The sequence below is a fragment of the Melospiza melodia genome, chromosome 13 (assembly GCF_035770615.1).
Source record: "Melospiza melodia melodia isolate bMelMel2 chromosome 13, bMelMel2.pri, whole genome shotgun sequence".
Classification (NCBI taxonomy): Eukaryota; Metazoa; Chordata; class Aves; order Passeriformes; family Passerellidae; genus Melospiza; species Melospiza melodia.
Genome location: NC_086206.1, coordinates 4,954,533 through 4,979,647, shown reverse-complemented (window position 1 = coordinate 4,979,647; position 25,115 = coordinate 4,954,533). Strand labels below are relative to the sequence as shown.

General features: G+C 51.3%; 2 protein-coding genes across 2 annotated transcripts; both read left to right on the top strand.

Moving 5' to 3' along the window:
- On the top strand, positions 1–18,737 carry LOC134424498 (hydrocephalus-inducing protein homolog). The gene is made up of 24 exons (XM_063168315.1): positions 1–51; positions 236–361; positions 614–733; positions 868–1,002; positions 1,192–1,391; positions 3,195–3,319; positions 3,890–4,091; positions 4,502–4,685; positions 5,042–5,141; positions 5,632–5,750; positions 6,789–7,012; positions 7,749–7,816; positions 8,538–8,773; positions 9,512–9,612; positions 11,374–11,574; positions 11,949–12,120; positions 13,184–13,272; positions 13,438–13,693; positions 15,454–15,692; positions 16,031–16,286; positions 17,278–17,421; positions 17,589–17,732; positions 18,219–18,518; positions 18,717–18,737. Exons 1-24 carry the CDS (start codon positions 1–3, stop codon positions 18,735–18,737), a joined length of 3,813 nt encoding a protein of 1,270 aa, XP_063024385.1.
- Positions 18,738–20,702: 1,965 nt separating this feature from the next.
- On the top strand, positions 20,703–24,684 carry LOC134424497 (hydrocephalus-inducing protein homolog). The gene is made up of 6 exons (XM_063168314.1): positions 20,703–20,756; positions 20,893–21,102; positions 22,313–22,450; positions 22,775–22,952; positions 23,430–23,569; positions 24,146–24,684. The coding sequence occupies exons 1-6, from the start codon at positions 20,703–20,705 to the stop codon at positions 24,146–24,148; spliced, it is 723 nt and encodes a 240-aa protein (XP_063024384.1). The 3' UTR covers positions 24,149–24,684.
- The last annotated feature ends 431 nt before the right edge of the window (positions 24,685–25,115 follow it).

Here is a 25,115-nt window from a genome sequence, read left to right as displayed (position 1 = left end):
ATGTCCCATCAAATCACAGAGAGACTCATGGGACACAGCCATGTGGCTGGAGTATGTGTGTTCCACTCTGTGTTATTCATTTATTGGTGCTGAGTATTTCAGCAGCAAACTTCCAGGGCTTCCAGAACTGTGCTAGTGGCTGTGATCACAAATCATTCATCAGTAGTAAGTGAACAAGAAAAGCCTCCATGAGCAAGGGCATTTCTGAGACTCTTGCTGGTTTTTTGCCTTCCAGCTGACTCCCTCTGCCTTCCAGAAGGAGATGTCTCTCAACACCAAGCAGAGGCTGGCCAGAGCTAAGAAGCTGAGTCTGCCTCCCATTGTCCAGCCTCAAGACAAGCCTGGGACCTCCCATCACAAGGTAGCCTTCCCCTGCCCTTGCTGTTTGATGCGATAATTGAGGAGGATGCCAAAAGAGCAGCTTGGCTTGAGCCTGCTCAGCCTGGTCCAGGAGCTTTTGGTCAGCCCAGGGCAGAGGTGGAGGAGCCACTGTTTGCCCAGCGTGGGCTGGGCTGATGTGCTCACCCAGAGTCTGCACTTCACTGGGGATCAGAGCAGAATCTTCCTCCCAGCAGCTGAACCTGTCTCTGCTCTCTCTGGCCTCTCCCTGCAGTTCTCAGCAGCTGCCCCAGAGCAGCGCTCGTTTCAGCCTTGCCCACCAGAGGTGGTGTTTCAGAACTACAGCCCCGGTGAGGTCTGTGAAGTGCCGCTGGTTCTGAGGAACAGGGACAAGGTGAGTGCTGGGACTGGAGGTTCAACGCTGTGCTGGAAGAGGAGAGCAGAGAAGGGTGGTTAAGGATGGCACCAGGGCATGTCCACCTGTGCCATCACAAGTGGCAAAACCATCATTCCATGTCTGTCCTGCAGGTTCCTCACTTGGTGAAGGTCACCTTGAAGAGCTCACCTTATTTCCAGCTGGTGGGCCCCAATGACGTGTGCCGCAAGGTGCCACCGGGCCTCTACACCACTGTCCGCATCCTCTTCACCCCTGGGCAGAGAAAGGTGAGTCTGGAGGGCCCAAGAGGTTGCTGTTTGCAGTGGAAAGTGGACCTGCAAGGCTGGACTCAGGGCATCTGGCCTGGCTTTTGAGGACCTGTTTGGTTTCAGAGGATCTAGAACTGGGAGATGCTCTTTGCCCATGCTAAAGATGAAGATAAAGGCTCTGTGCTGAGACAGTTTCTTTTGCCACAGGATTATTTCCACCAGCTCCTCTGCACCACTGAAAATGAAGAGTTCATTGTGCCAATTTGGGCCATCGGTGGCCGAGCCATCCTGGACTTCCCTGACCAGCTGGACTTCTCCACCTGTCCGGTCAAGTACACGACCCAGAAGACCCTGCTGGTTCACAATGTTGGAAACCGGCCTGCTTGTTACGAGCTCAGCACCCAGAGGTGAGGCAGCTCATCTGTCCTTGTACAAAGGATATCACCTTTGGGTGATGGCAGAGTTGGGAAAGAGCAGCAAAAGGAACCAGAGCATCAGAGCTGCTGCCCCGCAGCCCTGGCTGGAAGTGAGCAGGACGTGTGGAGTTTGCCGTTGCTTCTCATGGTTTAAGCAGGATGCAGCCTTTGAGCTTTCTCTGTCTCAGATTTCCTGGAGGGTGCTGGAACATGTTGGTAGCTGGCTTGCACCCTCCTGAGCACAAGCAGCTTCTGAAATGCTTACTCACCACTGCCAGCCAAATAGACCCATTCTCTGGGAGGCCACAGGCACGTGGCTTTCCAGTGGTCCCCGCATCTGATGCCCAATATGAGAAGACAATCACTGTTTCTCCTGTTGGCTGAACTGGAGAGGGTAATGCATTTTTGACACCGTATCTGCAAGGAAACCAGTTCAGTTGGCTGGTGGTGTGTTGAGGGTTATGAGATCCCAGAGGTCCTGGTGTAGGAGCTGAGCTCAGGGAATGCAGCACAGATCTGCTGTCTAACCTCAGGCAGCTGAGTGGCCTTGATGTTTTTTTCTCTGGCAAAACAGAGGTCAAAAGGCAAATTGACTTTTCTGCTGTGAAACATGAGGGTCCAAGAGGAGCTTCCACCAAAGCCTGCCAGAGCTATTGGCAGCTCCAATCCAGGCTCCTCAGATGCTGCTCAAACAGGCTGCTGCTTTGGACTGTGCAAACATGTAGGCAGGAACTTGTAAATCCATGCACGGTTTTTCTCTGGGATTTCCAGATCTTGTTTTGTCACCACCAAAACAAATCCCCAATAAAGTCTGGTATCCTTTTACAATGTGCTTGCCAGCAGTTCTGTTGAGTGCTACAGAGCATGTTGGATCCTGCTTGATAGGGATTTAAAGAGTTTCTGAACTTCAGGAATTAAATCTTGAAGTAGATGAAATAGAGCCTAGATGTAGTGACAGAGGCAAAGATGGAGCTTGTGAGCTGCTGACTCTGGACAGAATTTTTCAGCACAGAGATGGAGCTGCTGTAACCTAACAGACTGAATTTATTAGAATAGTTAATGCTGCTTGACGTCAGAATTAACTGACCATCACTTAAAAGTAATAGATATTAAGATTAGATGATATTTGAGTTTCTTCCTGCAATAAGTGTTAGTGGACACATGAGGCAATTCAATTAGCCCTATTTTTTTTGTCTCCCTTGATGTGGGAGGCAACTTTTAATGAGATCAATTCTCCCAAAATCAAATCATTTAATAATGGCAGTTAAGACACCAGTGGACAAAAGAATGTTTGGCTGTAGCAGATAACTGTACCATGGGACTTGAAACAGATTGCAGCCTCCTTGCACACAGCATCTACCAAAAGTGCAGGTGAATGGTGCTTTGAGAGACTTGGTCACAAAATTGCCAGCTTTGCTCACTGGTCAGCTCTGTTTGTGAATTATGTTAGGAGTACTTGGTCCTTGGTATCCATGGCCATAACTTTTGCCCAGCTCTGTCAGTAAGGGGAGCTGATATCTGATGAGGGTAAGCAAGATGCAAATGACCCTTGAGCCTCATTGCAGAGAGCTGGATACAGAGCATGGGGGAGATGAGGTCATTTCATCCCACAGGATCTTGTGAGGGCTGGATCTCGTCACACTAGAGTCAGTGGCTGTTTCTGACCCTGTTTGTTCTGTCTTCTGCTGACTGTGGTTGGTTTGCTCTTTGCTTGCACAAGTGAGCAGAACTGGACTGCAAGAGGGTTAACATCCCCAAATCTCCACCAAGAGTCCTACTGTCTCTGTGTTGCAGCCCTTTCTCTGTCACTCCGGCCATGGGAACTCTGGATGTTGGTGATGCCGTGGAGGTGGCAGTGGAATTTCGGCCACTGAAGACTGGTGACCATTCCAGGTCCCTTGTTGTGCACTACGACACAGGTGAGTGCTGGGCAGTGCTCAGGGCACTCTGTGCATCCCTCAGAGCAGAGCCTGTTCTAAGCAGAAAGGCTGGTGTGGCCGTGGGTTTCAAGAGGGAGATGATGATACTTTTCATGGGGTTCATGTTCTAGTCATCTGGTTTGTAGTCATGCAGTTTGTCATCTTGATCCTTGTAGAGCTCCTTGTAAATGCCATTTCTAGAGAGCATGTCTGGTATTTGTTGTTTGCATCTCGCCTGGGAAATGCTCACCTGCAACAGGAATGGTGAGCTTGAAGTCTGAGACTAGATGAATCCCAGGAGCTGGCTGGGAATAATGAAGCTTTGAAAGCTCTGGAAATGAGGGAGCCTTGGTAGGGGTCTGTTCTAGAGGGTGAAATGCTGGCAGGTTGTCAGGATGGCGTCATGCTGTGCACATGCAGCTCTCAGCTTGTGATCCATGGACTGATCCATGGAACTGCTCGTTCAGCTAAAAGCTGTGACACTTTCTTCTGCTGCCTGTGGTGTGCTCTGTTCCTTGTGCTTCCATCAGCCAGTGAGGTGAGCAAAGACTCCCCTGTGCTTTGTTCCAGGTGAAGACACCCACACAAGCCTTCATGCCAGAGCTGTGGATGCCCACATCAGGCTGGACAGGAATACTGTGACCCTGGAGAAGACGTACATCACCATGTCAAACAGCGCAACTGTGCTCATCCACAACCGCAGCGACATCACAGCCCGCTTCCAGTGGAAGGCTGTGGATACTGAGGAACAGGAGGAACAGCTGAGGCAGAGGTGGGTTTGAAAGATCCATTTCAGAGACATTCCGTGCCCAAGGGTAAAACTAACAAATGGCTTCAAGAGGTACTGGTGCTTTTGAATGGCTTTGGGTAAGTAAACCAGCCCATCTCTCCTGCCTCCCCCAAGCAGTTGTGTGCCAGGAAAAGCTGCCTGAGGTGGCTGATGGATTCTCCCTCAGCTGTGGCAGAGGCTTTGAGCCAGAAGGTTCTGTTGAGGGCTGCTGCCTTTGGAAAGCTCTCCTGAGCTTGCAAGTGGGGAGTGAACAAGTGACCCTCTGATCCATTTGGGACCCCATGGCTCAGGGTCAGCCCTTTGCTGTGGAGCTGCTCCTGCACTTCCACTTCTCTCTGCAAAGACGTGGCTTATTAAACAACCTGCTGGGTTTGTCTTTCCTATGCCTGCAGGCAGTATCACAGGATATACCAGCAGCAAAGGCACAAGTTGTATAGTTTTCTGAAGGAGCGTGAAGTGGACATCACTTGCCGAGAACGCCTTGCTCTTCTCAACCACACCTTCCAGAGTGAGGTAGCAAAGATCAGAGGAGATCCCATGCTGTTAGACGATGACATTTTCTCCCTTGTGCCAAAGGTAAACGATGGCTGAGAACCTCCCTTCCTGCTTCTCTCCTTCCTCTTCCTCCTCATCCCTGACTAAGGTCACTTGACTGATCCCTGCCTCAGCTGGCTTTGTGTGCCAGGAGAGAAGTCATCGGGATTCTGGTGAGGTCAGAGAGCTGGTTGCAAAAAGCATTTCTGCCCTGTGGGCTCCTGGCAGGCAGCAGGAGCCTGACTAAAGCTTCCAAACTCTGTTCTCAGTGTTATTGATGAGTGTTACTCACTCCTTGCTTGTCACTGATGCTCTAGATAACAGCTTACAGGACTGTGGTTGAAAACAAGAATTGTGGTGTCGGAAGATAAAGGTTTTGCTGTGTCCTTCTGCTTTAGGAGGGTGAGATCATGCCGAAGTGCTCGGCTGAAATCAGCGTGTTCTTCACGCCCCAGGCAGCCCAGGTCTATGAGCGAACAGTTTACTGTGACATCTCAGGTACGGCTCCTTCCCCTGCCCCTCTCTGCAGTGAAGGCAGCTGCAAACACTCCCCCAGGTCACTGGGCTCCTGTGCCATGGCTGGGGAGGGTCTGTGCTCAGCAGGGCCCTGCTGGCACATGCCCACTGTCCCTGCAGCTTCCAGGGCATCTCCTCTATTTTGATTTTTTCCCTCTCAGCTGTTCTGAATGCTGCCTGTATTTAGTCGGCTCCTCCTCCCTTGGGGAAAACACTCTGAGGTGCACCCAGAAGGAGGAAGAACAAAATTTCTGGCATTTCCTAAAGTTCCACACTCAGCACAGGGGTAGAAGAAAGGATGGTGTCTATGGATGTACTGCATCTCCTGAGGGAAGGGAAGGGTCCCTATCTGCTCCTGGGACATCAGGAGCTGGTCCCATGCAGCACAGAGTCAGGGACTAGCACTAAGGCAGCCTGGAAAATGCAGGAGAGCAGAAGGAATTCCTGTACTGAAATAGAAATCTCTCCCCAGGCCGTGAGAACAGGCTGCCCCTGCTCCTCATGGGGGAAGGCCTCGGGCCCCGGGTCCATCTCCACTTTGAGGAACTGAACATCGGGGAGGTTTTTGTCAGAGTAACCCACAGATATGAGGTAAGCAGAGAGATTGGGGTGGGTCCTGCTGGCTCCTAGGGTAGCAGTGAGCCTTGTGGACCTGTGGAATTCCTGGCAACTTGGGTAGTTGTGGTGCTGGTCAATTTTGGGGAGATTTCTTGGAATCTGGATCTTTTGGATGGGGTCAGAAAGGTGTGTCTGTTGTTCGTGAGACCCCAGGCCCTGCTTTTGGGCAGCCTTCTTTGGAGATCAGCTGGGAGGCTTCCTGCAAAACCACTTGACACATGAAACCAACACTGGGGCAAAAAGCTGCATGTTCAGAGGCTTTTGTTCCAGTCCCAGACACAAATCACCTTTGTGCTCAGGCTGTCCAAAAGCAGCTGGAACAAACTGGCTGCATTTGAGTTCAAGTCCATTGCAAACAGTTTTCAGCCATGTCCCTCCTGCATATTCGTGGGAGTCAGAGGAAAACCATCCACCCTCCTGGCTCAGCGCTGGTCAAAGCCCTTGGCAGTGCTTTCCCTTGCTCACCAGCCCCTCACCACACCTCAGCCATGATGTACCTCTGGCTCTAGAAAGAGCAAAGTGTTTCTGGGAAGGAGGCAAAGGAACTTCCTACATCTTTGCTTCTGGTTTCTCCCACTCCTGCTGTAAACAGGTTGGGCTGCATTGGAAGCTGAACGTGCCCTGCCCATGGTGGGGTTGGACACGTTTGAAATCTCTGTGGTGATGTCACTGGTAATGCTGTGATGCCCAGTGCTGCTCTAAGGGCCAGGTGTGAATGAACTGGGTGATGCTGAGCAGCCCCTCTGTGCTGCAGGTCAAACTGGACTGTCTCTGCCAGTGGGAAAACCCCAGAGTGGCTCTGGTTATATGAAGTTATCACTGCTTTGCATGAAAACCCCAAAGCTACACAAAGCTGTATTTCAATGTTGTATTTTTGGCTTCTGCCATGCAGCAGCACAAGGCATCTTCTGTCTGTTACTGGTGTTAATAGTTTAATTTGAAAGTGACTCAGACTTCTGTAGGAAAGGAACATTCCTCATGTATTTCCACTTTGCCTTTCTGCTGCTGCAGGCATACCTGATCAACAAGGGGCCTATTGAGGCTCCCTTCAAACTCATCCCTCCAACCACAGCCATGGGCTCCTGCTTCACCTTCCTGCCCCAGGAGGGCATCGTGGCACCAGAGAAGCTCCAGGCCATCCGGGTCTCCTTCTGTCCCACCATCCGGGGGGAGTTTGAGGAACAATTCTATTTCCATGTGGCTGAATCCCCTAAGCCTGTGATCTTCACTGTCAGGTGAGGAGGGCTTTGGGAGCTTGTTGGGCACATCTGTAGCTGTCTCTGGGTAATCATCTTCCATCTGCCTCATTTTGTGGTGGAGCAGAGAAAAAGGGTGTTGCCTGAGGTGGCTCTGGCTCTGGCATCCCTTTAGTGTGGGGTGCCTGCTGCCCTGTGTGGGTACCCAGGAGCTGCAATGACTCCTCCCTGCAGGGATGTCTCCTGCTTAGGCTGTTGCAGGCAGTGGGATGGATCAGCTTTGGGCAGCAGCTGCTCTGGGATGTCCCACCTGAACACCCAGCAAGGCCCCCAGGGCTTTGAGATGGGCCAGCCTGGGTGATTCTGCAGCAGCAGCAGTGTTTGTAAAAACTCCTGTGAATAATCCCTGCCAGATGGGCAGCAGCAGCCTCAGCTCCCCTCTCCCAGCCACGCTGTGGGGACAAGCTGTGCTCCCAGCTCCTGTGCACAGAGGGCTCTGGTGCCTCCTTTGCACAGCCAGCAAAGGGCTGATGGGGGAGTCAGGAACTGTGCAGCAGGAACTGTGCCAAGGACTGGGGCATCTGTCAGCTGCTGAGCACTTTGCTTTGGCTGCCTCCTGCCCCCGTGGGTGCTGTGCTGAGCACAGGGTGCTGGGGTGATTTGAAACCCAGGGTGGCTCTGACAGCAGCATTTATCCACCCTCTCCCTAAGGACACCCAAACCCTTTGTGATTCCCTTTAACAGAGGCACTGCCTCCCTGCCTTTGTCCCTGCAGGGGCTCTGTGATAGGACCCACTTTCCATTTTGATGTGCCCGCCCTGCACTTCGGTGACATCGCCTTTGGTGAGTGTGCCCTGGGCTGGCACCACAGTGTCAGAGCTTGCTGTGGTGCTGAAATGGAGCCCTTGAACATAAGAGCATTCATCACTCGTGTTCCTCCATCACAGCCTCTTCAGGGTGTTCATTCAGGGCTGCTGGTGCCTCAGGTACCCTTTTGCCATCATGAGATCAAACAGGACCAAAGGAATAAAAAGTCAGCATCACTGTTTAGCCACTTCTTGTTTCCCTTTTAGTAAGTGGCACCATAAAGAAAGGCACCGGGCAGGAATATGGTTCTGTAATAGCAGAGTCATCCTGCTTAATCTGATTTCATTCCTAAGGTTTCTTCAGCTGGGGGCAGCTCTTTAATCTTTGTTTCTTTAAACTGTGCTGCTGAATGTTGTCTGCATGTGTTACCTCAGTGGCATTTGAGAGCGTGACATCCTTTTTGTGCCTCTCCTGCCTCCCTGCTGCAGTCACTGTTGATGGGCATGGAGAAGCCCTGGGCTGTGCCTGCAGTTGGTTTTTCCTCCCCATCTGGGTTTAAATGACTCTTGGTAAGCAGGCTGGGAGATGTCTGCTCCACACATAGCTGGCCAGCCAAGCGGTAGATCCACTGCAATGAGCTGTAGTTCAGATAACAAAGAAGTAAAATCCAAGCACAGTTTTATCCTACCAGCAGGATATTCACACCAGCAATCACGAGGTATTGATGCCTAAATGGGGATTTGTGTCATTTTCTTAGGTTTTCCTCATACCTTGAAGTGTTGCCTGTTTAACACCTCCCTGACACCCATGGGCTTCTCCCTCTACATTCCTGGGGATGGCTTGGGAGTGCCCAGTGTTAGCAGCACTACTCAGATAGGCAAACCCAGCAGCCAGTTGTGGAGGAAGGAAGTTCGAGTTCTGATAAGGCCACAGGAATTTACCATAAACCCCCACAGCGGGACCGTCCGTGCCCTGGGATCCCAGGATATCAAGGTATGGGAAGAGTCCAGCTGCTGGGGCTGAGGCTTCACTGCAGTGTGGGAGGGCTTTAGCTCTGGTGCCAGCTTGGAGCATCCTGGGAGTGAGAGATCTGCACTGCTGGGAGGCCTCTGCTAGCTGGCTTACCTGGGATGTTCCTCAGGAGCACTGTTTTGTTTCCAAAATCATACACTGAGATCAATACCGTATGGTCAAGTCCTGAAGCCATTCTTGTGTTTTTGAGAACAATTTATTTGATTGCAAGTGGGCAGAGGAAGGATGAAAACAGCAAGTTGCTGTTAAAGAGAGAGATATCATCGTGGAAAGCAGTTTTCTTCTCTTCCTGGTCTTGTTTCTCATCTCCTGGGCAGCAGATGAGTTGTATTCACTGCAGGAATCTTCAGTGGGGACAGAAAATACTCTGCAGCCACAAACTGCCCAGCATGTGCTGGGCCACACTCTGCCCTCAGCTTCCTGCTGTAAGGCTGGACTTGTTCCATTGGAGACAACAGACTTCTTCTGCATTTATGTCATTGTAGTCAGGTGAAAAATTAGTCCCTTTAGCAAATCTCATATTGACAGAGGGCTTTTTTTACTCTCAAAGACTGTTGCTCTACTTAGGGACCAGCAGAAAAATTAAAGCAAATCCTCCCTTTGTCTACCATGGAACAGGAGTTGGAGGACAGCACACATGGGTAATGAGAATTTTGGGAGTTAGGAAATACTTGCTGCACTTCATTTCTTTTCTGCCAGGTCACCCTGTGTCCCAACACTGTTGGGGACTACAATCTGGAGCTGGTGCTGGACGTGGAAGATGTTGGCAGGAAGGTGTTTGCACTGCCCCTCACAGCCAGGTACCAACACCTTTCCTGCACCTGCTTGTCTTTGCTCGGGCATCCAGCACCAGCACACTGCCTGGCTGCAGCTCCAAAGGAGAAGTGCTGCTTCATGAGCTGCATCTGCCCATCTAGACATGAGAACAGTGCCAGGAAAGCAGCCCTTAGTGAGATACCCCCTGCTCACAGCCAGCCATGGCCCTAGCCCTTTTTCTAAAGGGAGCAGGAATAACATGAATTGTTGGCCTGGGCTTTGGTGCTTGAGCTGGAACAAATTTCCAAAGGCTTGCCTGCCCTTCTTCCTGCAAGTGGTGAACTTATGCTGCTTGTGACCACCCTGCAGCAGTGGTTTGGAACACAGTGAGCAGCCTGCTGAGAGCTGGGGTCTGGGTGCCTTCAGCAGTGCGTGTGCAGTGGGGAAGAGGCTCCAGGCAGGAGTGGGGAGAGCAAAAGGTCTTACAAAGAGGACTGTAGTCCTTGATGTGGAAGGTTGTGGGAACTCAGCATATCACTCCTGATGTCCAGAGTTGCCGAGATAACCCTTGGGGGGCTTGGAAATCCTGGAATGTTGCCAGAAGTGCTTGGTGGTTGGATTTTGACCCTGCAGGGGATGTGTATGAGGACAAGAGAATCACTTGGGGATAAGTGGTGTAAGAATTAATTATTCACAGGGTGGAAATACAGGTTTTAGGATTTTGGTGCAGGGAGGTTGTAGGAGACAAGATGGAGGAATCGGGGCGTGTCTTGCCCTTCTTCTTTCTTCTTCTTGTCGTCCATCTTCTGTGGTGATGTTGGCACTTTGGGATTGGTTCATGTTGAATGTGCACTTGTTAGTATGGGTAAAAGGTATTGGAAAGTAAAGGTAAATATATTGTACGTAGTTTTTAGTATAAAAATAGACGACCGCCCAGTGGGAGGTCAGTGTGCCCTTGGCTGCCTTGCTGGTCAGACCTCTGTCGGGCTGGAAGAAAATTTTGTAGATAAGAAATAATGAACAACACTGAAGACCGAAAAATATGAAGAGTGCACTCATCCTTTGGAGCACGGGCTGTCCCATAGGATGCTGTGCGTGACCGGGCAGAGACAAAAGGCCGGACCGGTCAGAAGGTCAGCTCAGCTTTCGCTGCTTCCCTCTGGCTCTGTTGAGTCATGTTCTCAGAGCTGAGACCAAAAGTCATTCTTGCTGCAGCAGAATTCCATCCTGCTGTGCTGCTGTGGGTGTCAGTTTAGTGCCAAGAGGGATGCAGTTCCCTGGTGCTGTTCCCTCTCCCAGGCAGAGCCATCCAGTCAGTGCCTGGGCTGCCATTTTGTAAAGCAAGCACAAATGGGGACAGTCAGTGTAGAGACCCATGGGGGAAAGAATTGAGGGAGTTCTAGGAACTGGAAGAAGTTGATCACCTGCACTGTGGGCCTTGTGCCCTTCACTGCTGGAAGAGAGGATTCACTTTTCAGGCAGGACAACAGTGCTGGAGGAGAAAAGGGAGTCATTTTCACTGATACACTGGAGTCTTGTGTTCCTTGAGCCTTGGTGGGCACTGGTCCTCACTGGAAAGGCTCCCTCAGAGCTCAGGGACCACTGGCACTGTTACGGGAGTCCTTGCAAGTGTCCTTGGGCAGAGAAGGGGCAACACTGCTAAGACAGCTCTGGACTACTGTAGGACTGCTCTACTACTCTACTCTGTTAGATTTGCAGATATCCTCCATTGCATGCTCTTGGAGGACAAAAGTTCTCCATGCTCCCAGTGTCTCTCATTCCCCTGGGGTCATTTCTTCGCCCAGGTGCATCGTTCCTACTCTGCGAGTGCTCAACCCTGTCGTGGAACTGGGGCACTGCTGCTTGAAGGTGCTCTATGATGAGAAGGTGACCCTGGTGAATGACAGTGACTTCCCAGGCTGCTACTGTCTTCTCCCTCAGGTTTGGCCTTGCATCCATCTCCTCCCCTCAGATTTTACTGGGGGGGTTATTAGGGGAATAAAAGGGTTTGGATAAGACCTTGCTGGTTTCTATTCAAAGCTGAAGGTTTTCTGAGAACAGGAACCTAAATACAAACATTAGGAAGAAGTTTAACATCTTGAGGAAGATGTTTAGAGTCTAGTCCTTGACTTGTTTTCACGTGGCAGAGCTTCGAGGGCAGTGAAAATCCGATGCAAGGAAGCTGTCAGCACCCAAGTGGGTGTCTCTGATGCAGCAACTTTTGGACCCCTGGGGATGCTGAGCACCTACACCTTGCATCTTGGTTTTTGCTTTCTTGCTTTCTCCTGAGAATTTTTACAAGCGTGTGGGAGTTGCTCTTGTGGTAGAGGTTAAGGAGTTTAAAGTTTCCTCAGTTCTGAAGATGCCTTTGATTCTGTCCCTGCCAGGAACACAAGGAGGAGGCTGCTGCGTGGTACTCCAGCCTTGCACCCTCTGGGATTATCGAGGCTCACAGCTCGGTGCAGATCCCAATTACACTCCAGGCCCAGTTGCTGGGACAGTGCAGCATCACTGCCAAGCTGGCCGTGTTTGGGAGACCAGGATCCCCACTGGTGAGAGCAAGGGGACTCGTGTGCCTTGAGCAACTCCTCCCAGTGGGGTGTAAACTGCACAGGGATTCTTCCAGGAGCTTGTGATTTATGGCTGGTGTGGACAAGGACAGAAGGGACTGGTGGCACAAGCAGCAGCTCGTGCCTAGGAAAGAGGAAGAGTGGAAGCCTCACAGGTGGCAATCTGAGTGCCTGACCCAGCACAGAGTTACAAATCTGGGAGATGGGATAACAAGCCCAGGCTGAAACACAAACCAGTCCCTGGGTCTCATACTCTGCCATGTTATCAGATGAACACAAGGGCTGCTTCATTACAGCTGTTCAGCATCACATCCCTGAATCCTGCTAAAGCAAGCACTGTTTGCTAAAGGAATGTTTTGTGCAGAGCTGGACTGAGGCTTCTCTGAAAGCCAGGTCCCTCAGGTCTGAGAAATACCCATCATATCTCCTCAAGAAAAGCCCACCCAAAACAAAATGAATGTCCACACAACTTGCATCTGGAGCACAGGCTTTGCTTGTTCTTTCCACCAAGTTTGGAAATGGATAAGGCAAGCAATTTCCTGAACCAAAGCCTCCTAAAAGAGGACTCTGAAGATTCTGAAGAAGATTCCAAGGACTGTAAAGAAGATTCTAAAAGAGCTCCTAAAAGAGGCACATATCATAACAGCAAGTGGCTACAAAATACAGGCCCAGTCTGCCAGGCATGGATGCTCTTCATCCCTCCATAGTCTGCTTTGTGCCATGAGCACCCCACAAAGGCAGCAGTGCTGCAGCATGTGGACATAGTTTAGCCAAGAATTCCATGTTCCTTGTCCCATCATCTGTGCTACCTCTGCAAGAACAATCCTTTTGAGTTTCAGACTATTAAGTCAGTTGAGACTTTTTTTTAAGGAAAAAATACTGCTTGAATGATGCAACTACTAATTGATGCCCCTTACTCATATATATGAAGATTACACATCAGCACAAACTGAAGGCAGCTAACTTGCCTCATCTCCACTCTGAAGAGCCTGCCTTGCTTCTGGCTCGTGCTGCTTTCACCAGAGCAGCTTTTTGAATTGTAAAGAACTTAGTGTTCAAGGATGGCTGTGCAGCAGCAAAGGCTGGGAAGGTGCTTTGGGCCAAGGTGGAGCATTTGAATGAAGCAGGCAGGAGGTAAAGGAAAGAGCCATGTGGAAGAGGTGTGAAGAAGCAAGCATGGCAAACAGCAGTGCTTTGTGCTCTGATAATGGGAGCTTGTGGCTTTCAGGTGGGATCACTGCAGACCCCACACTTGCTCCAGGCCTTCTGTTTCAGTCTGCACCACTGACAACTTCCAAGGGCCATCATTGTCCCCAGTCTAGGAATGCTCTTGGAGCTGGCTGTGTTTTTAAAACTGCCTTTGTTGCATCTTTTGACCTTTCCTACCTTCTTCCTGGAACAGGAAATCCGTTTAGAGTGCGTTGGCCAGGGCCCCGTTGTCTATGTCCATCCCAGGGAGATAAACTTCGGCTCTATCCCAGTCCTAGAGGATTGTTCCAAAACTCTCCACCTCGCCAATCAGTGTAAGATTCCTGCAGCCTTCCAGGTGGAGATGGTAAGTGTCTGTGGGGCTGTTTTCCAGGGACAGGTGCTGGTTACCAGCAGCCCTTGACTTGTTTTTGTATGCAACGTTTCTGTACTGTTCTGTGTGAGTGGAAGCAAGATATTCCATCCAAGGGCAAGCAAGAGGAGCCAGGATCTCAGGCACGCCTCTGTGAAATAGTTTGCAGAGAGATTGGAGCAGAAATGAGTCTGGATCATGTTTGCAAGTTCTCTCTTTATTTTATGGAAGATACTTAGCTGTGCAAGTCCTGTTTTCGGAGCTCTGAGATCAAGAGAAGCTGTGGCCCTTTGCTCCTAAGAGGGCATGGATTTCCCCATGGACTCCCCATTCCATCTGCATTTGTTTGTGCCAGACTTGTGTTAATGGCAGAAAGCAGGGTGTGAGATCTGCCCTCAAACTGCTCATGGGGAGGCAAATTTCACAACTCATGTGGGTCAAACCAGTGGTGCTGTTGCAAATAAATGCACCTGTGAGGGCTGTGCACCCCCAGAGCCTGTGGTCTCTGTAGCATTGCAGAATGGCTCTGGAGATCACCTGCAGAGGAAGGTTGTTTCATTCCTGGAGGTTACAGAGGGGGACAAGCCACAGGGCTGGAGCTACAGCTTGAAAAAAGCTTTGAAAAGAGATCTTCTGTATATTGGGTGGGTTCAACTTCTGGAGCTGGTTAAAGCCAACCCTGATCAAGTGGACTTGTTTGTATTTGTGGATAAATCATCAGGTGCTGTGTGAGAGTTCAGGCTCAGCCTCCTGGGCCAAGGAGGAGGGGCGTGAATTTTCCTCTTGCTGCTTTTGCAGCTGTTTGGGGGATAAATGTTATCCCAAAGTGGAGGACTGGCAGGGCAGTTTTTCCTGACTCCACAATGGAGTTCTGCTTCCAGCCTCTGCAGGGAGCAGTGCACCTTGGCTGGGTGCTCATGGTGTGTAAAGGTTGGCTTTCACATGCTCCTGCCAGGGCCAGACCTGCAGAGCTGTGTCTGTACAGCTGTGCTGGTGCAAGGCCTTTCCCCCTCCTTTGGGCACCTTCCAGCTCCCTTGCTCAGTCCATGAAGTCCATGAGAAAGCAGATGACAAGAGTTCTTGGGAAGAGTGGGCCATGCCCACAGAGCACATGTTGTCCAGTTTTCTTTCTGCTTCCTGCTTTCCTGCTCTGCTATAAGCATTTAGAGGTGACTTTTCCAAAGCAGAGGGCCCTGGGGCACCTCTCTACAGCTGATGATTGGTGGGGAGTGAGGGCTTCAGTCCTTCAGGGGGTGTTGAGAAGCACTGATGGCCCCTTGGGAAAGGAGATTTGGGATTTTGCTCAGCTGGCTTTGCAGAGTTATCCTTCAGGCTCTCAGCAGTGTCCTCCAGCTGTGTGGCTGCTGGGCTGGGATTTGAGCAGTCCTGCCTTCCTCCAGCCATGAGCCTTTGTGCACACCCAGCTCCGCTGCCAGGAAGCCAGCAGGGAGTAAACAGCTTCCCTTGGCAAGGGCTCCAAAGAGAGCCAGCAGGGGGAATTACCTTCTCCTGAGGAGGTGCTTCCCTTGGGTTGAGCAAAGCAGGGCTAATGACCCGAGTCTGTCAAAGGAAGGTAAAATACAGGTTGTATAAGCTCTTGGGGAGTTGCTGTGCTGGACACCATAGCTTACATTTAGGGAAATTAAACGTTTATGGTTTTTATACTCATCTCTTTAGCCTTCCCGTTTTCTGCACCTCACAGCAGAGCAGGGTCCATGGCTTCCATCTAACTTAGTGTTTGGCTTTTCCTACAGGCTGTGGAACGTTCCTGCTGGAGGATTGAGCCCAGTAAAGGAGTGGTCCCCCCCAGTTCTGAGGTGTCCGTGGCTGTCATAGCTAACCTGAATGACACAGTGAAATTCCAGGAGAAGCTGAAGGTGTTCATTGAGAACAACCCTGTGACCATCATCCCTCTCCAGGCTGTGGGCGTTGGCACCACAGTTGTCTCGGACAAACCTCTTGTTCCGAAGCTCGACTTGAAGTCCTGCTTCAGGTAGGAGACTCTAGAAACTTCCACATCTCCTGTGTGTTCAGCAAGGAACAATTTTTCCATAGCCCTTCAGGCTAGATCTTCAGTACTCAAGGTCCCAGCTCTGTTTCCATGAAACCACAGGAATTCATTGAGAAATATGTCAAATATCCTGGAAAGCCACAGAAATGGAAAAGCTGGAAGACCTGGCAGGGCTGAAGCTTTGAGCATGGGCAGCCTTTTGGGCAGAGGTTTTATTGCAGAGTGCGCAGTCAGGGAATGCCATCGGGGTGAAGCTGAAGCTGAGTGATGCCAGGGAAATAACAGCTCCCGTGACATTTTCCATCTCTCTTCTCTTGCAGCTTCAGTCGCTGCTTTTACCACTTCCAGCTGACGAACAGAGGCCGCCGCACGCAGCGGCTCTACTGGAGCACGGAAGGGTTCCGCACCTTCCGCCGCAGCGCGCGGGCCCCGGCCCCCGCGGGCCCCCCGGGCAAAGGGGCTCCCCCCATGCCCAGGCCTGGCAGCCCCGTGTTCAAGCTGTGCCCAGCGCAGGTGGACCTGAGGCCGGGCCAGACTGTGGACATGGTGCTGGAAGGCTGCTCCAGCACTGTCCAGGTGAGGCCCTGCCCAGGGCTGAGCCCTCCCCATCAGATCCCCTCCACTGCAGCTTCTTCTGCAGCCCCTTGACACTGGCCTGGCACAAGGAGCAAGTGACTTCAAGAAACTGTTTCAAAGCCAGTTGCTTTCCTTGCTGGCCACCATCAGTTGCTAAGACTCTTTTGTGTTTCCCTAGCTACCATAAACCCAACTTGCTGATCCCAAAATACAGACTGAAGGAAGTACTGCTCCTTTGGGCAAACAGGGCTTACCTGTGTCATGTGCTGAGGCAGAAAGGGAGAGCAGAGAAAAGAAGTTGCACTTAGGCTAGAAGCCCAGGCAGGAAGCAAATTAAACTACTGTCAAGTGCTTTTTCTGAGGGAAAAACCCTTTACCCAGGCAGTAAAACAAATGCCCTGGGAATGGCAGGAGCGTCTGGGAGCAGCATTGCTTTTCCTCTGAAGACAAACGTGGGCACAGGGCTGCTCTTGCTATGAGTCCTGGAGGGGGAAAACACAGTGTGCCAGCTCTGATGATCAGTGCAATGTCCATCCAGGCAGGAAACTGTTCCCAGACATCGTCAGAATTGACAGTTTGACTTTGGTCAACTTTTCTATCACTGCTTGCCCCAGTGTCTCGGCCACCCCTGGTGTCCCAGGGACAGCCAGGTTCTGCAGCACCCCTGGAGAGCAGCTCAGAGGGGGAGATTTTAGCAGGGTCTGGGAGTGTTCTCCTACCTGGACCTTTCTTTCCACGGGAAATGAAACTCTGCAGAGAAGCTGCCAGCTAAGTCTGGTATGCATTCCCTGGCTCCAGGAGCCCTGGGCACAGATATTTAGAATAAACAGGTGGCAGCACAGAAAGAAAAGAAAGCTATTGAGGAGAGCAGAGACTAATTACAGTCCCTAATAACAAGTGACAGGAATGGGGCCCATGGGTGGGTGGCAAGGCAGTGTGGGGTGTTGGGCCTGCCAGCACACACGGGGACACAAGGGAATCTTGTGTGCAGGAGGTGAAGGAGCGGCTGCTGTGCCACGCTGTGGTGGGGAAAGAGACAGCAAAGAAACAGATCCTGCAAACAGATGTCATCTGCAACTTCATCTGCCCTGCAGTGCAAATGTCCCCCAGAGCCATCGCTTTCCGTGTGGAAAAGGTAAAGTCACCAGATTGCATCCTGGCATTTAAAGGTGTAACTCTTAACTTGGCTGGAAGCAAATAGAAATATATGCACTTCTGGGGCTGAAAAGTGTGAAGTGCATTGGAAGGGGAAGGAGGTCTATGGCACTTGAGGTTGTTTTCCCTTGTCTCCTGTTTCTGTAGAAACCCAGTGATGTCCTGACACTGCAGTACCAGCCGCTGACCTTAAAAAACACCAGCTCCCTGCCATTCAGCGTGGTGCTGGACGTGGAGCAGCCCTTCCTGGTCTGCAATGTGAACCGGAAGCCCCTCCCTGCAAATTGCAAGGTGAGCCTCTGTGGGCTTGTGCAGTGGGGTTTGAGGAGGAGGGATGTGGTGCTGCACTTCTGCTGGGAGCTCCTCAAGTTGAGAAGCTCATTCTGTAGCGTCAGCAGTGGATTGGCCTGAGCTGAATCAGCAGAGCTGCTGAAGGAATCAAAATCTTATCTGAATTGGTAACATCCATGCTGGCTCTAAAACATGAGGAGAGGGGAGCAGGAAAGCAGATTGAGGCAAGCCATGCAGTAAAGGTGTCTCCTGGAAAGCATGCCAGCTCTCCAGCAGCCACCCCCTTGGATTGGGGCTGAGCACAGCGACGGGAGCCTGAGCGATCCTGGGCTGGACTGTGGTGCCTGCAGTCAGACCCCTGCTTAGAGAGATGAACCATGAACTGAGGAGCCCATGCTGGGCTCGCTTGGAGCATTTACTGTTTGCTGCTGTCAGGCCTTGGGACATCATCCCACAGGTGATTAATTCCTGCTCATCTCCTTGCAGCCTGTGAGAGTGGATGTAGGGAAGGAACTTCATCTCTGCATCTGCTTTAACCCAGCTTATAAGAACAGTCTGATCAGCTGGGTGGTAAAGAAGGTTCTCAGGGTGAGCTTCGTGGAGCATCCTCATGTGGAGAAGATCCCTCTTCGGGGGGAAGTCTACTTCCCAAATCTCCACCTCCCCACCAAGGCCGTGGACTTTGGCTGCATCATAAATGACACTGAACAAGAGTTGAAGATGGAGATGACCAACTGCAGCCCACTCCCTGTCAACTACCACTGGTCATTCCTGACAGACAGCCAGGTGAACACCATCAGGTATGAGCATCATCATCCCCATGCTGCTGCGAGCATGGAGCTGCTCCAGCCTGGCTCTGAGTGGCTGTCACTGAGCCCAGCACACCAGCACCCAGCCAGGGGCTGCAGTGCAGTGAGGAGCTGCTCTTGCAGGCACCTCTCTCCCCCACTACAGGTCCACCATCACAGTTATGTTATTTTCCAGGTTCATCCCTTCACCACCTAAATTCAAGCCACGGTCATTAAACAAGAGGAGAGTGTTTCTACGGAGATACTCCAGGACTGAAAGTGTGGAGGAGCCAACTGAAACCCCAGAAACAACGCAGGATTCTGCCCAGGAAGATTCTGCCCTGGAAGATTCTGCCCTGGAGGATTCTCTCCTGGAGGATTCTGCCCTGGAGAATTCTGACGAGCAGGATTCTGCTCAGGAAGATCATGCCCAGGAGGATGCTGCCCAGGAGGGTACTGCCCAGGAAGATCCTGCTCAAGAGGACTCTGACCAGGAGGATTCTGCTCAGGAGGACTCTGACCAGGAGTCAGCATATGCAGAGCATTCCCTGGAATCAGAGGTGGATTTTCTTGTGCACCTACCACTTGCTTTGCCTCCTCAACTTGCCACCAAAAAGTCATACTCGTGCCAACCTCCCTTTTTGCTGCCCTTCCATCCTGTGCCCTGAAAGTGGCAGTTGGGCATGGGGTGTCTGGGGAGGCAGAAATAGGAAAGTTTTGCTCAGAGAAGCTCACTCAGATCCTACACACCTATGCTGAATTTGGGATTTTTTGGCATATTTTCTTTACAATGTAAAATGAGGTCTTTATCTGCATCATGATAAGAAGGCCTCCAGCTTCCCATGTCAGTCCATGAAGAGTCCTGATCTCCACGTAGCCCCTTCCCAACCCAGCTAGAGCACTCACATCTCTGCCTTCTCCCAAAAACTAGTATTGCAGTGACAGCTCCAGAGCAAGACTTTGCAAAGTCACTTATTATGGAGCAATAAAAAGTCACTTATTATTATGCAGTTAAAAAAAAAAAAAAGATGTAAGGAAGCAGAGAGCTTCTCAAAAGCCCAGTGTTGGCATTAAGTTTATGGAGAAGGGTTGTACCTGCTCACACACAAATACCAGTTGTTTCTACACTGCACAGTTTTTCTGAATCAGGAGAAACAAAGCCCTATATGAACAGTGTGGCTGAATGTTTTCAAATAGAAGCACAAAATCATCTTTATTTCCTGATTGTTGCCATGTATGCACAAGTAAACCAGGGAAATTCAGGTGGCCATCCTGCAATCCTGGAATGGCTTGGCTTGGAAGGGGCTTTCAGAGATTATGTAGTTCCAACCCTCCCTGCCTGAGTGCTGGGGGCACCCAGTTCCCTCAGGCAGGTTTGATGTAGGAGGTGCAGATGGAGCCCAGGTCTGATCTGTGGCTGGGCTTGGACCCACCCTCGACTGATGGCCTGGACATTGTCACCCTTGGTTTGTGCCCAGGCCCCTTTCCAGCTGCTCCTGGTGTGGGAGGTGCTGGAGCCTGCAGCAGCAGCGTGATCTTGCTCAGAGCAGCCAGCTCACTGCAGCCCGTGGTGCTTTTTCCAGGGGCTGTCATCCACTCCTGGGGCGTCTCAGAGGCCGCTGAGGGTGAGGGGACTGAGCTGGTTCTCAGAGATGGAGCACCCCAAGGTGGGAATGCAGGAGGTAAGTGGGAATTTGTCTCACGTCCATGTTTCCAGTGTGGGAGGTGGTTCTGTAGCCCCGGTGCCACTGGTGGCCCTCAGCACTGCTCACAGAGGGGCCTCACATCCCTCCCAGTCCATCACAAAGCTCTGCTGAAGCCAGTGCTCACTGGAGAGGCCATGTGGGATGTTTTGTAGGGCTGCCCCAGGATGCTCCCTGTGCAGCCCCTGTGGAGGGCATTGCTCCCATTTACCTCATCAGGTGGTTTTCAGCACATTTTTGTAGGAACTTTGGCTGTAGCAGCTTGAGAGAACAGCACGTAAGTCAGAGAGAGGGAGAAAGGCCTCAGAAGTCACATGAGCCTTCCCCCAGCTCCAAGGGCTCCCACCTCCAAGTCTCCTGGTTTTCTGAAGACAGTGAGAAGTGTTTCCAAAGACAAGTTCTGCAGCAGAGAGAATTTCTTGCTGCCAGGAGACATTCCAGTTGACTCTAATGTAGTTTATACTCATGGATAAGTGATTATGGGAGAAGATTTTCCTCATGGTCCCTCCACTGGTCAGTGGCACGGACACAGGGTGAGATCAGGGTGATTCTGGCTGTGTTTGGGGAATAGGCCCCTCCAGCTGTGACTCTGCTTTATTTCAGGACACAGCTGCTCTTCTGCATCCGTTTCCACTCTCACCATCTCCATCTCTCCTCCCCTCCCTGCAGGTTTTTGACGTGCGGCCGCTGTGGGGTGAGCTGCAGCCGGGAGAGAGCGAGCAGGTCACCTTCACCTTCTTTGGGCACGCCAACGTGGTGGCGCGTGTGCGGGCGCTGTGCCACGTGCAGGGAGGCCCCAGCTACGAGGTGGTGCTGACCGGGGAGGCCTCGTGCCCCAGCTACCAGCTGGACCTGCAGGAGATCGACTGGGGGCTGCAGGTACCACAGGCTGCTCCTGCCACAGCTCCTTGGCTGCCATCGTGGCCACCCCCGTCCCAGGCTCTCTCCCCCTCTCAGCCCCTCTGCCGGCTCTGGGGCTTGGAACACAACCTGTGAGAGACAGGCCAGCATCCCAGCTGGTTTGGAATGGCCATCCCCACCCCTCCCTCCCTTCCCCTGGCTGAGGGACAGGACACTGTCCTCTCCAAGGCACCTGACCCTGCCGCCTGGGGAGCACAAGGCTCCCAGGGAAGATGTCCACAGGGACCTGTCCCTGGGATATCCCTCCACTGATCTGCTCCTAAAGCTTGAGCTCCAAGGAGATGCTCTTGTCAAATGCTCTGGCTTGATCCACAAAATCATCCAGGGAGGAACTTGGGCTTTCAGTCACTTCAGTACCTGAAAACAATGTCCCACAATAATCCCCACTTTACTTCTTTACACTTTAATGTCCACAGATACTTCCAGCTGCTGGCACTGCCTGTGTTGTCCTGTGTGTCTCTCTTGTCACCTGTCTGTTTCTTGCCAATATTTGCATGCAGGTGCCTTTTCTCCTGGAATGCCTCTCAGAAATGCACTGACTTTTAGATACAATTCAATGGGGACAAAGTTGTCAAAGCAAAACAAAACTGTTCATTAGTAATAATTCAGCCGAGCTGGGTGTGTGTCTCCTTGCCCCTGGAGAGGAGCAAACACATCTCCAACAAAAGGGCAATCTTTGTATCCCCTTTGAGACAGTCCCTGGCCCCTTTCCCCTCGGAGGGGCACTCAGGAACTTCCATTCTCTCTGACCACCAACTTTTCTGTCCCTTCCCCTCTCATCCTCTTTCCTTTTGGTCAGGTCAGGTTGTCAACCCCGTCCCTCTGCCAGCTCACAGCAACACCCAACAAACCAACCTGAACAAATCCAAACCACAAACAGCAACATGCAGAACAAACAACTTCCATTCTTTAACTCCATAAGCTTTTGGCTTCATCTCACACATCTCAGTGCCACCTCCTCTGTTTCTCCTGGCTGTTGGTGGCCCCTCAGAGTGCAGAGGACCTGGTCCCCTGGTTCATTTCTTTCTGGCCTTTCCAAGGTTTTACCACCTCTCTGTAGCTGTGTGGTTGCACTGTGGCTGTGTGCTTTCAGTGCCATGAAAGAGGCAGGAGGTTGCCAGCATCAGGCCTGTGTCTGTAACTTCTCCCTGCTCTGTCCTCTCTGCAGAGGTTTAACAAAGTCCTCAAAGCAGAGGTGACCCTGCGCAACACCGGGGTCATGGAATTCACCTTCGTGGTGCCAAACTGCAGCACTGGCACTGCAGCAAAGCCTCTGCCTGGAGTGCCCGTGGTCGTGCCCACCACAGTGAGTAGCACAAGTCATTGCCCCTGGCCCTGTGTCAGGCAGCCCAGGAGAGAATTAAAGGAAAAAAAGGGGGGCAAAAGAGGGAAAAAAGGGGGGAAAGAGGGAAAAAAGTGGGGGGAAATCCCAAGCTGTGCTGAGACTGCAGCCCACGAGAGCTCAGGAGCACACACTGCACCCCAGGGTTTTGAGCACAAGGAAGGTAGAAAGTGATGTGGTCTGATGGTTTCTTCTGCATGAGAACCTGTTCCCTCAGCCTGTCTGTCCCCTGAGCCATCCCACAGCAAAGCCCTGATGCAGTCCCTTCCTCTTCTCCTGTCCCTGCAGGGTTCCCTTGCACCTGGCCAGAAGCAAGTGTTGAAGGTCTATTATCTGCCAGGACAGCTGGGAGCCTTCCACAAGACTTTCCAGGTCAAAGTGGCTCATCTGGAACCGGCAGAAATCACCCTGAAGGGAAAGGGGACCTTCCCTGGGGTTACCAAGTACCGGCCCAGGAAGCTGAAAGGTGAGCACTGTGTTGGCTCCCAGGAAGATCCCCTGGTTTCCCCTGCCATCACACATCAGGCAGCTCACACCCATCTCCACAAGCCTGGAAGCTGCAGGGCTGCAAGACCAACACTTTGGCCTCTCTGGCTGCTTCCTGAGTTTTGAGCAGTTGAGTCCAGTTAGGCTTTTTCCCAGGATCCTTTTCCCAGGATCTTGCCAGCACATTGTTGTAGTCCTGGAAAGATGATGGCCAGGCAGAAAAGCTTGGGAAAGCTGTGAGAGAGGCTGGCAGGGCTTTTGGGCAGGGTTGGATGTGCGTGGCATTGCAGGGGATGAGATGATCCCCTGTGAGTGAGAATGAACATGAGGATTCAGAGAGGAGCAGCAGCATCCATTGTTTCTGGGACAGGCCACTGTTGGGGAAGTGGGACTTCTCAGCTTCAGTGGGATTGGCAATGTGCCTTGTCTTCTATTTATGGATAATTCTTTCCTTCAGAAGAGGAGATACTGCAAGAGGAAGGAAAAAACCCAGAGGAAGAAGAAAAGGAAAAGGATGAATCATCTGTGACCATCTGTGATGATGGAGTCACTGATGGAGTCACTGATGGGTCACTGATTGTCACACCTGAACAACAGGCTAGTGTCCAACATCTCCCCAGGGCCCTTCAGCTGAGGGGCTCCCCCAGCAGCACACTGGGTCTGGTGGAACAGGTGGGAGGGTTATTCCCACTTGGGAAATTGGAGGAGTGGCAGCTGTGCTCCCTCCCAAAGCTGCCTTTGCTTGTGGCCAGCCCATCCTCCATACTTGGAGCTCTCAGATAGGCACTGCCACAATCACATTGCCAGATTTCTGGGCCACTTGCTGCATTTGGAGAGCTTGTGCTGTGTTCTCTTTTGTGACTGAGAGAAATATTTGTATTCAAGTGTTTATATCTAGAAAGTAAGCAGAATATTCAGAGTCAGTGAAGGGCCAAGAACCAACAAACCTTCTTCATTAGCTGTGTAAATGACAAGAAGGGCAACTGAACTGGTGAACTTTGTGATCTCCAAATGGCCTTATTCATGATAGCCCTCATTTTTTATTGGTGTATGATTCTACAAAACATTTCTCTCCTGTTCTGGAATACAGAGGTTAAGGGGAAAAAATTGCCTTTTTTTTTTAAAGGCAATTTCTGCACCTGTATGATGGGAATGATGTGGTTTCTTCTCCAGTGATACTGCCAACCTTGAGATTTCAGCTGAGGATAAAGAAACGGAATCATCCAAATATTCTTCAGAAGACAAACCTTGAGAAGACCAAGGGAAACTGGGAAGCTCTTTGAAGAACCTACAGAGCCATAAGAACCTCGAGGATTGGCATTGGCACATCTTGTTTACCAATAAAGCAGAGAAAGGAATCTCCTATGGGAAGAAATCTGTGAAGGCTGAGCCCTGCCCAGGCATGGTGCAAACTCCATGAGATCCTGCACTGTCTTCCTCTTCTCCCAGTGAAGCTTTTCGGGACAGAGAACTGGATCCTTTCCACCTCTGGGAAGCACCTGGAGCTTTTATAGCCACCCTTAACCACTACTTGAAGTCCCACGTGTCCCTTGCCCCTGGAATTGGAGAGCTAATGCTCTAAACCCCTGTCATGAAGGCAGTGACACCCTTAGGATGGTCATGGATGACAGTCTGAGAGCAGCCACGTTACCTTGGGGTACTTGGGCCCAGATAACCCTGGGGATTGTGGCAGGCTCAGAGAGAACACTCTTGGTCAGCTGTGAGATGTATGGCACTGATCATGTGGGTCATTATGACTGAACTTATTGCCAATACAGTATCTACATATTGTCAGTGCAGTATGAAATATAAGCAGGTCTAATATGACATGAGCAGCTTTGGCTAGAAACCTGCAGGTTTACAGACTGGAACTGCAGAACTCACAGGGACAAAGCAACTCAGCACCTGTGGAGCTGCTTCAGGATTTTATCTCTGGACATGGCTGGGTCTTAGCTGGATCTGCAGCCAGAGGCACCAGGAAGCTGCTGGGGCATGCAAGGAGCTCAGGTGGCACAGGGGAGGGTGGCAGGAGCCTTTCAGCCCTTGCTCCTTGCCAGATGCAAGGGAACCCTGCAGGGCTCGGCCTGATGCTCTTCCTCTGCCTTCTGGATGCTTTCCCATCCATCATGGCATTTCACACTCC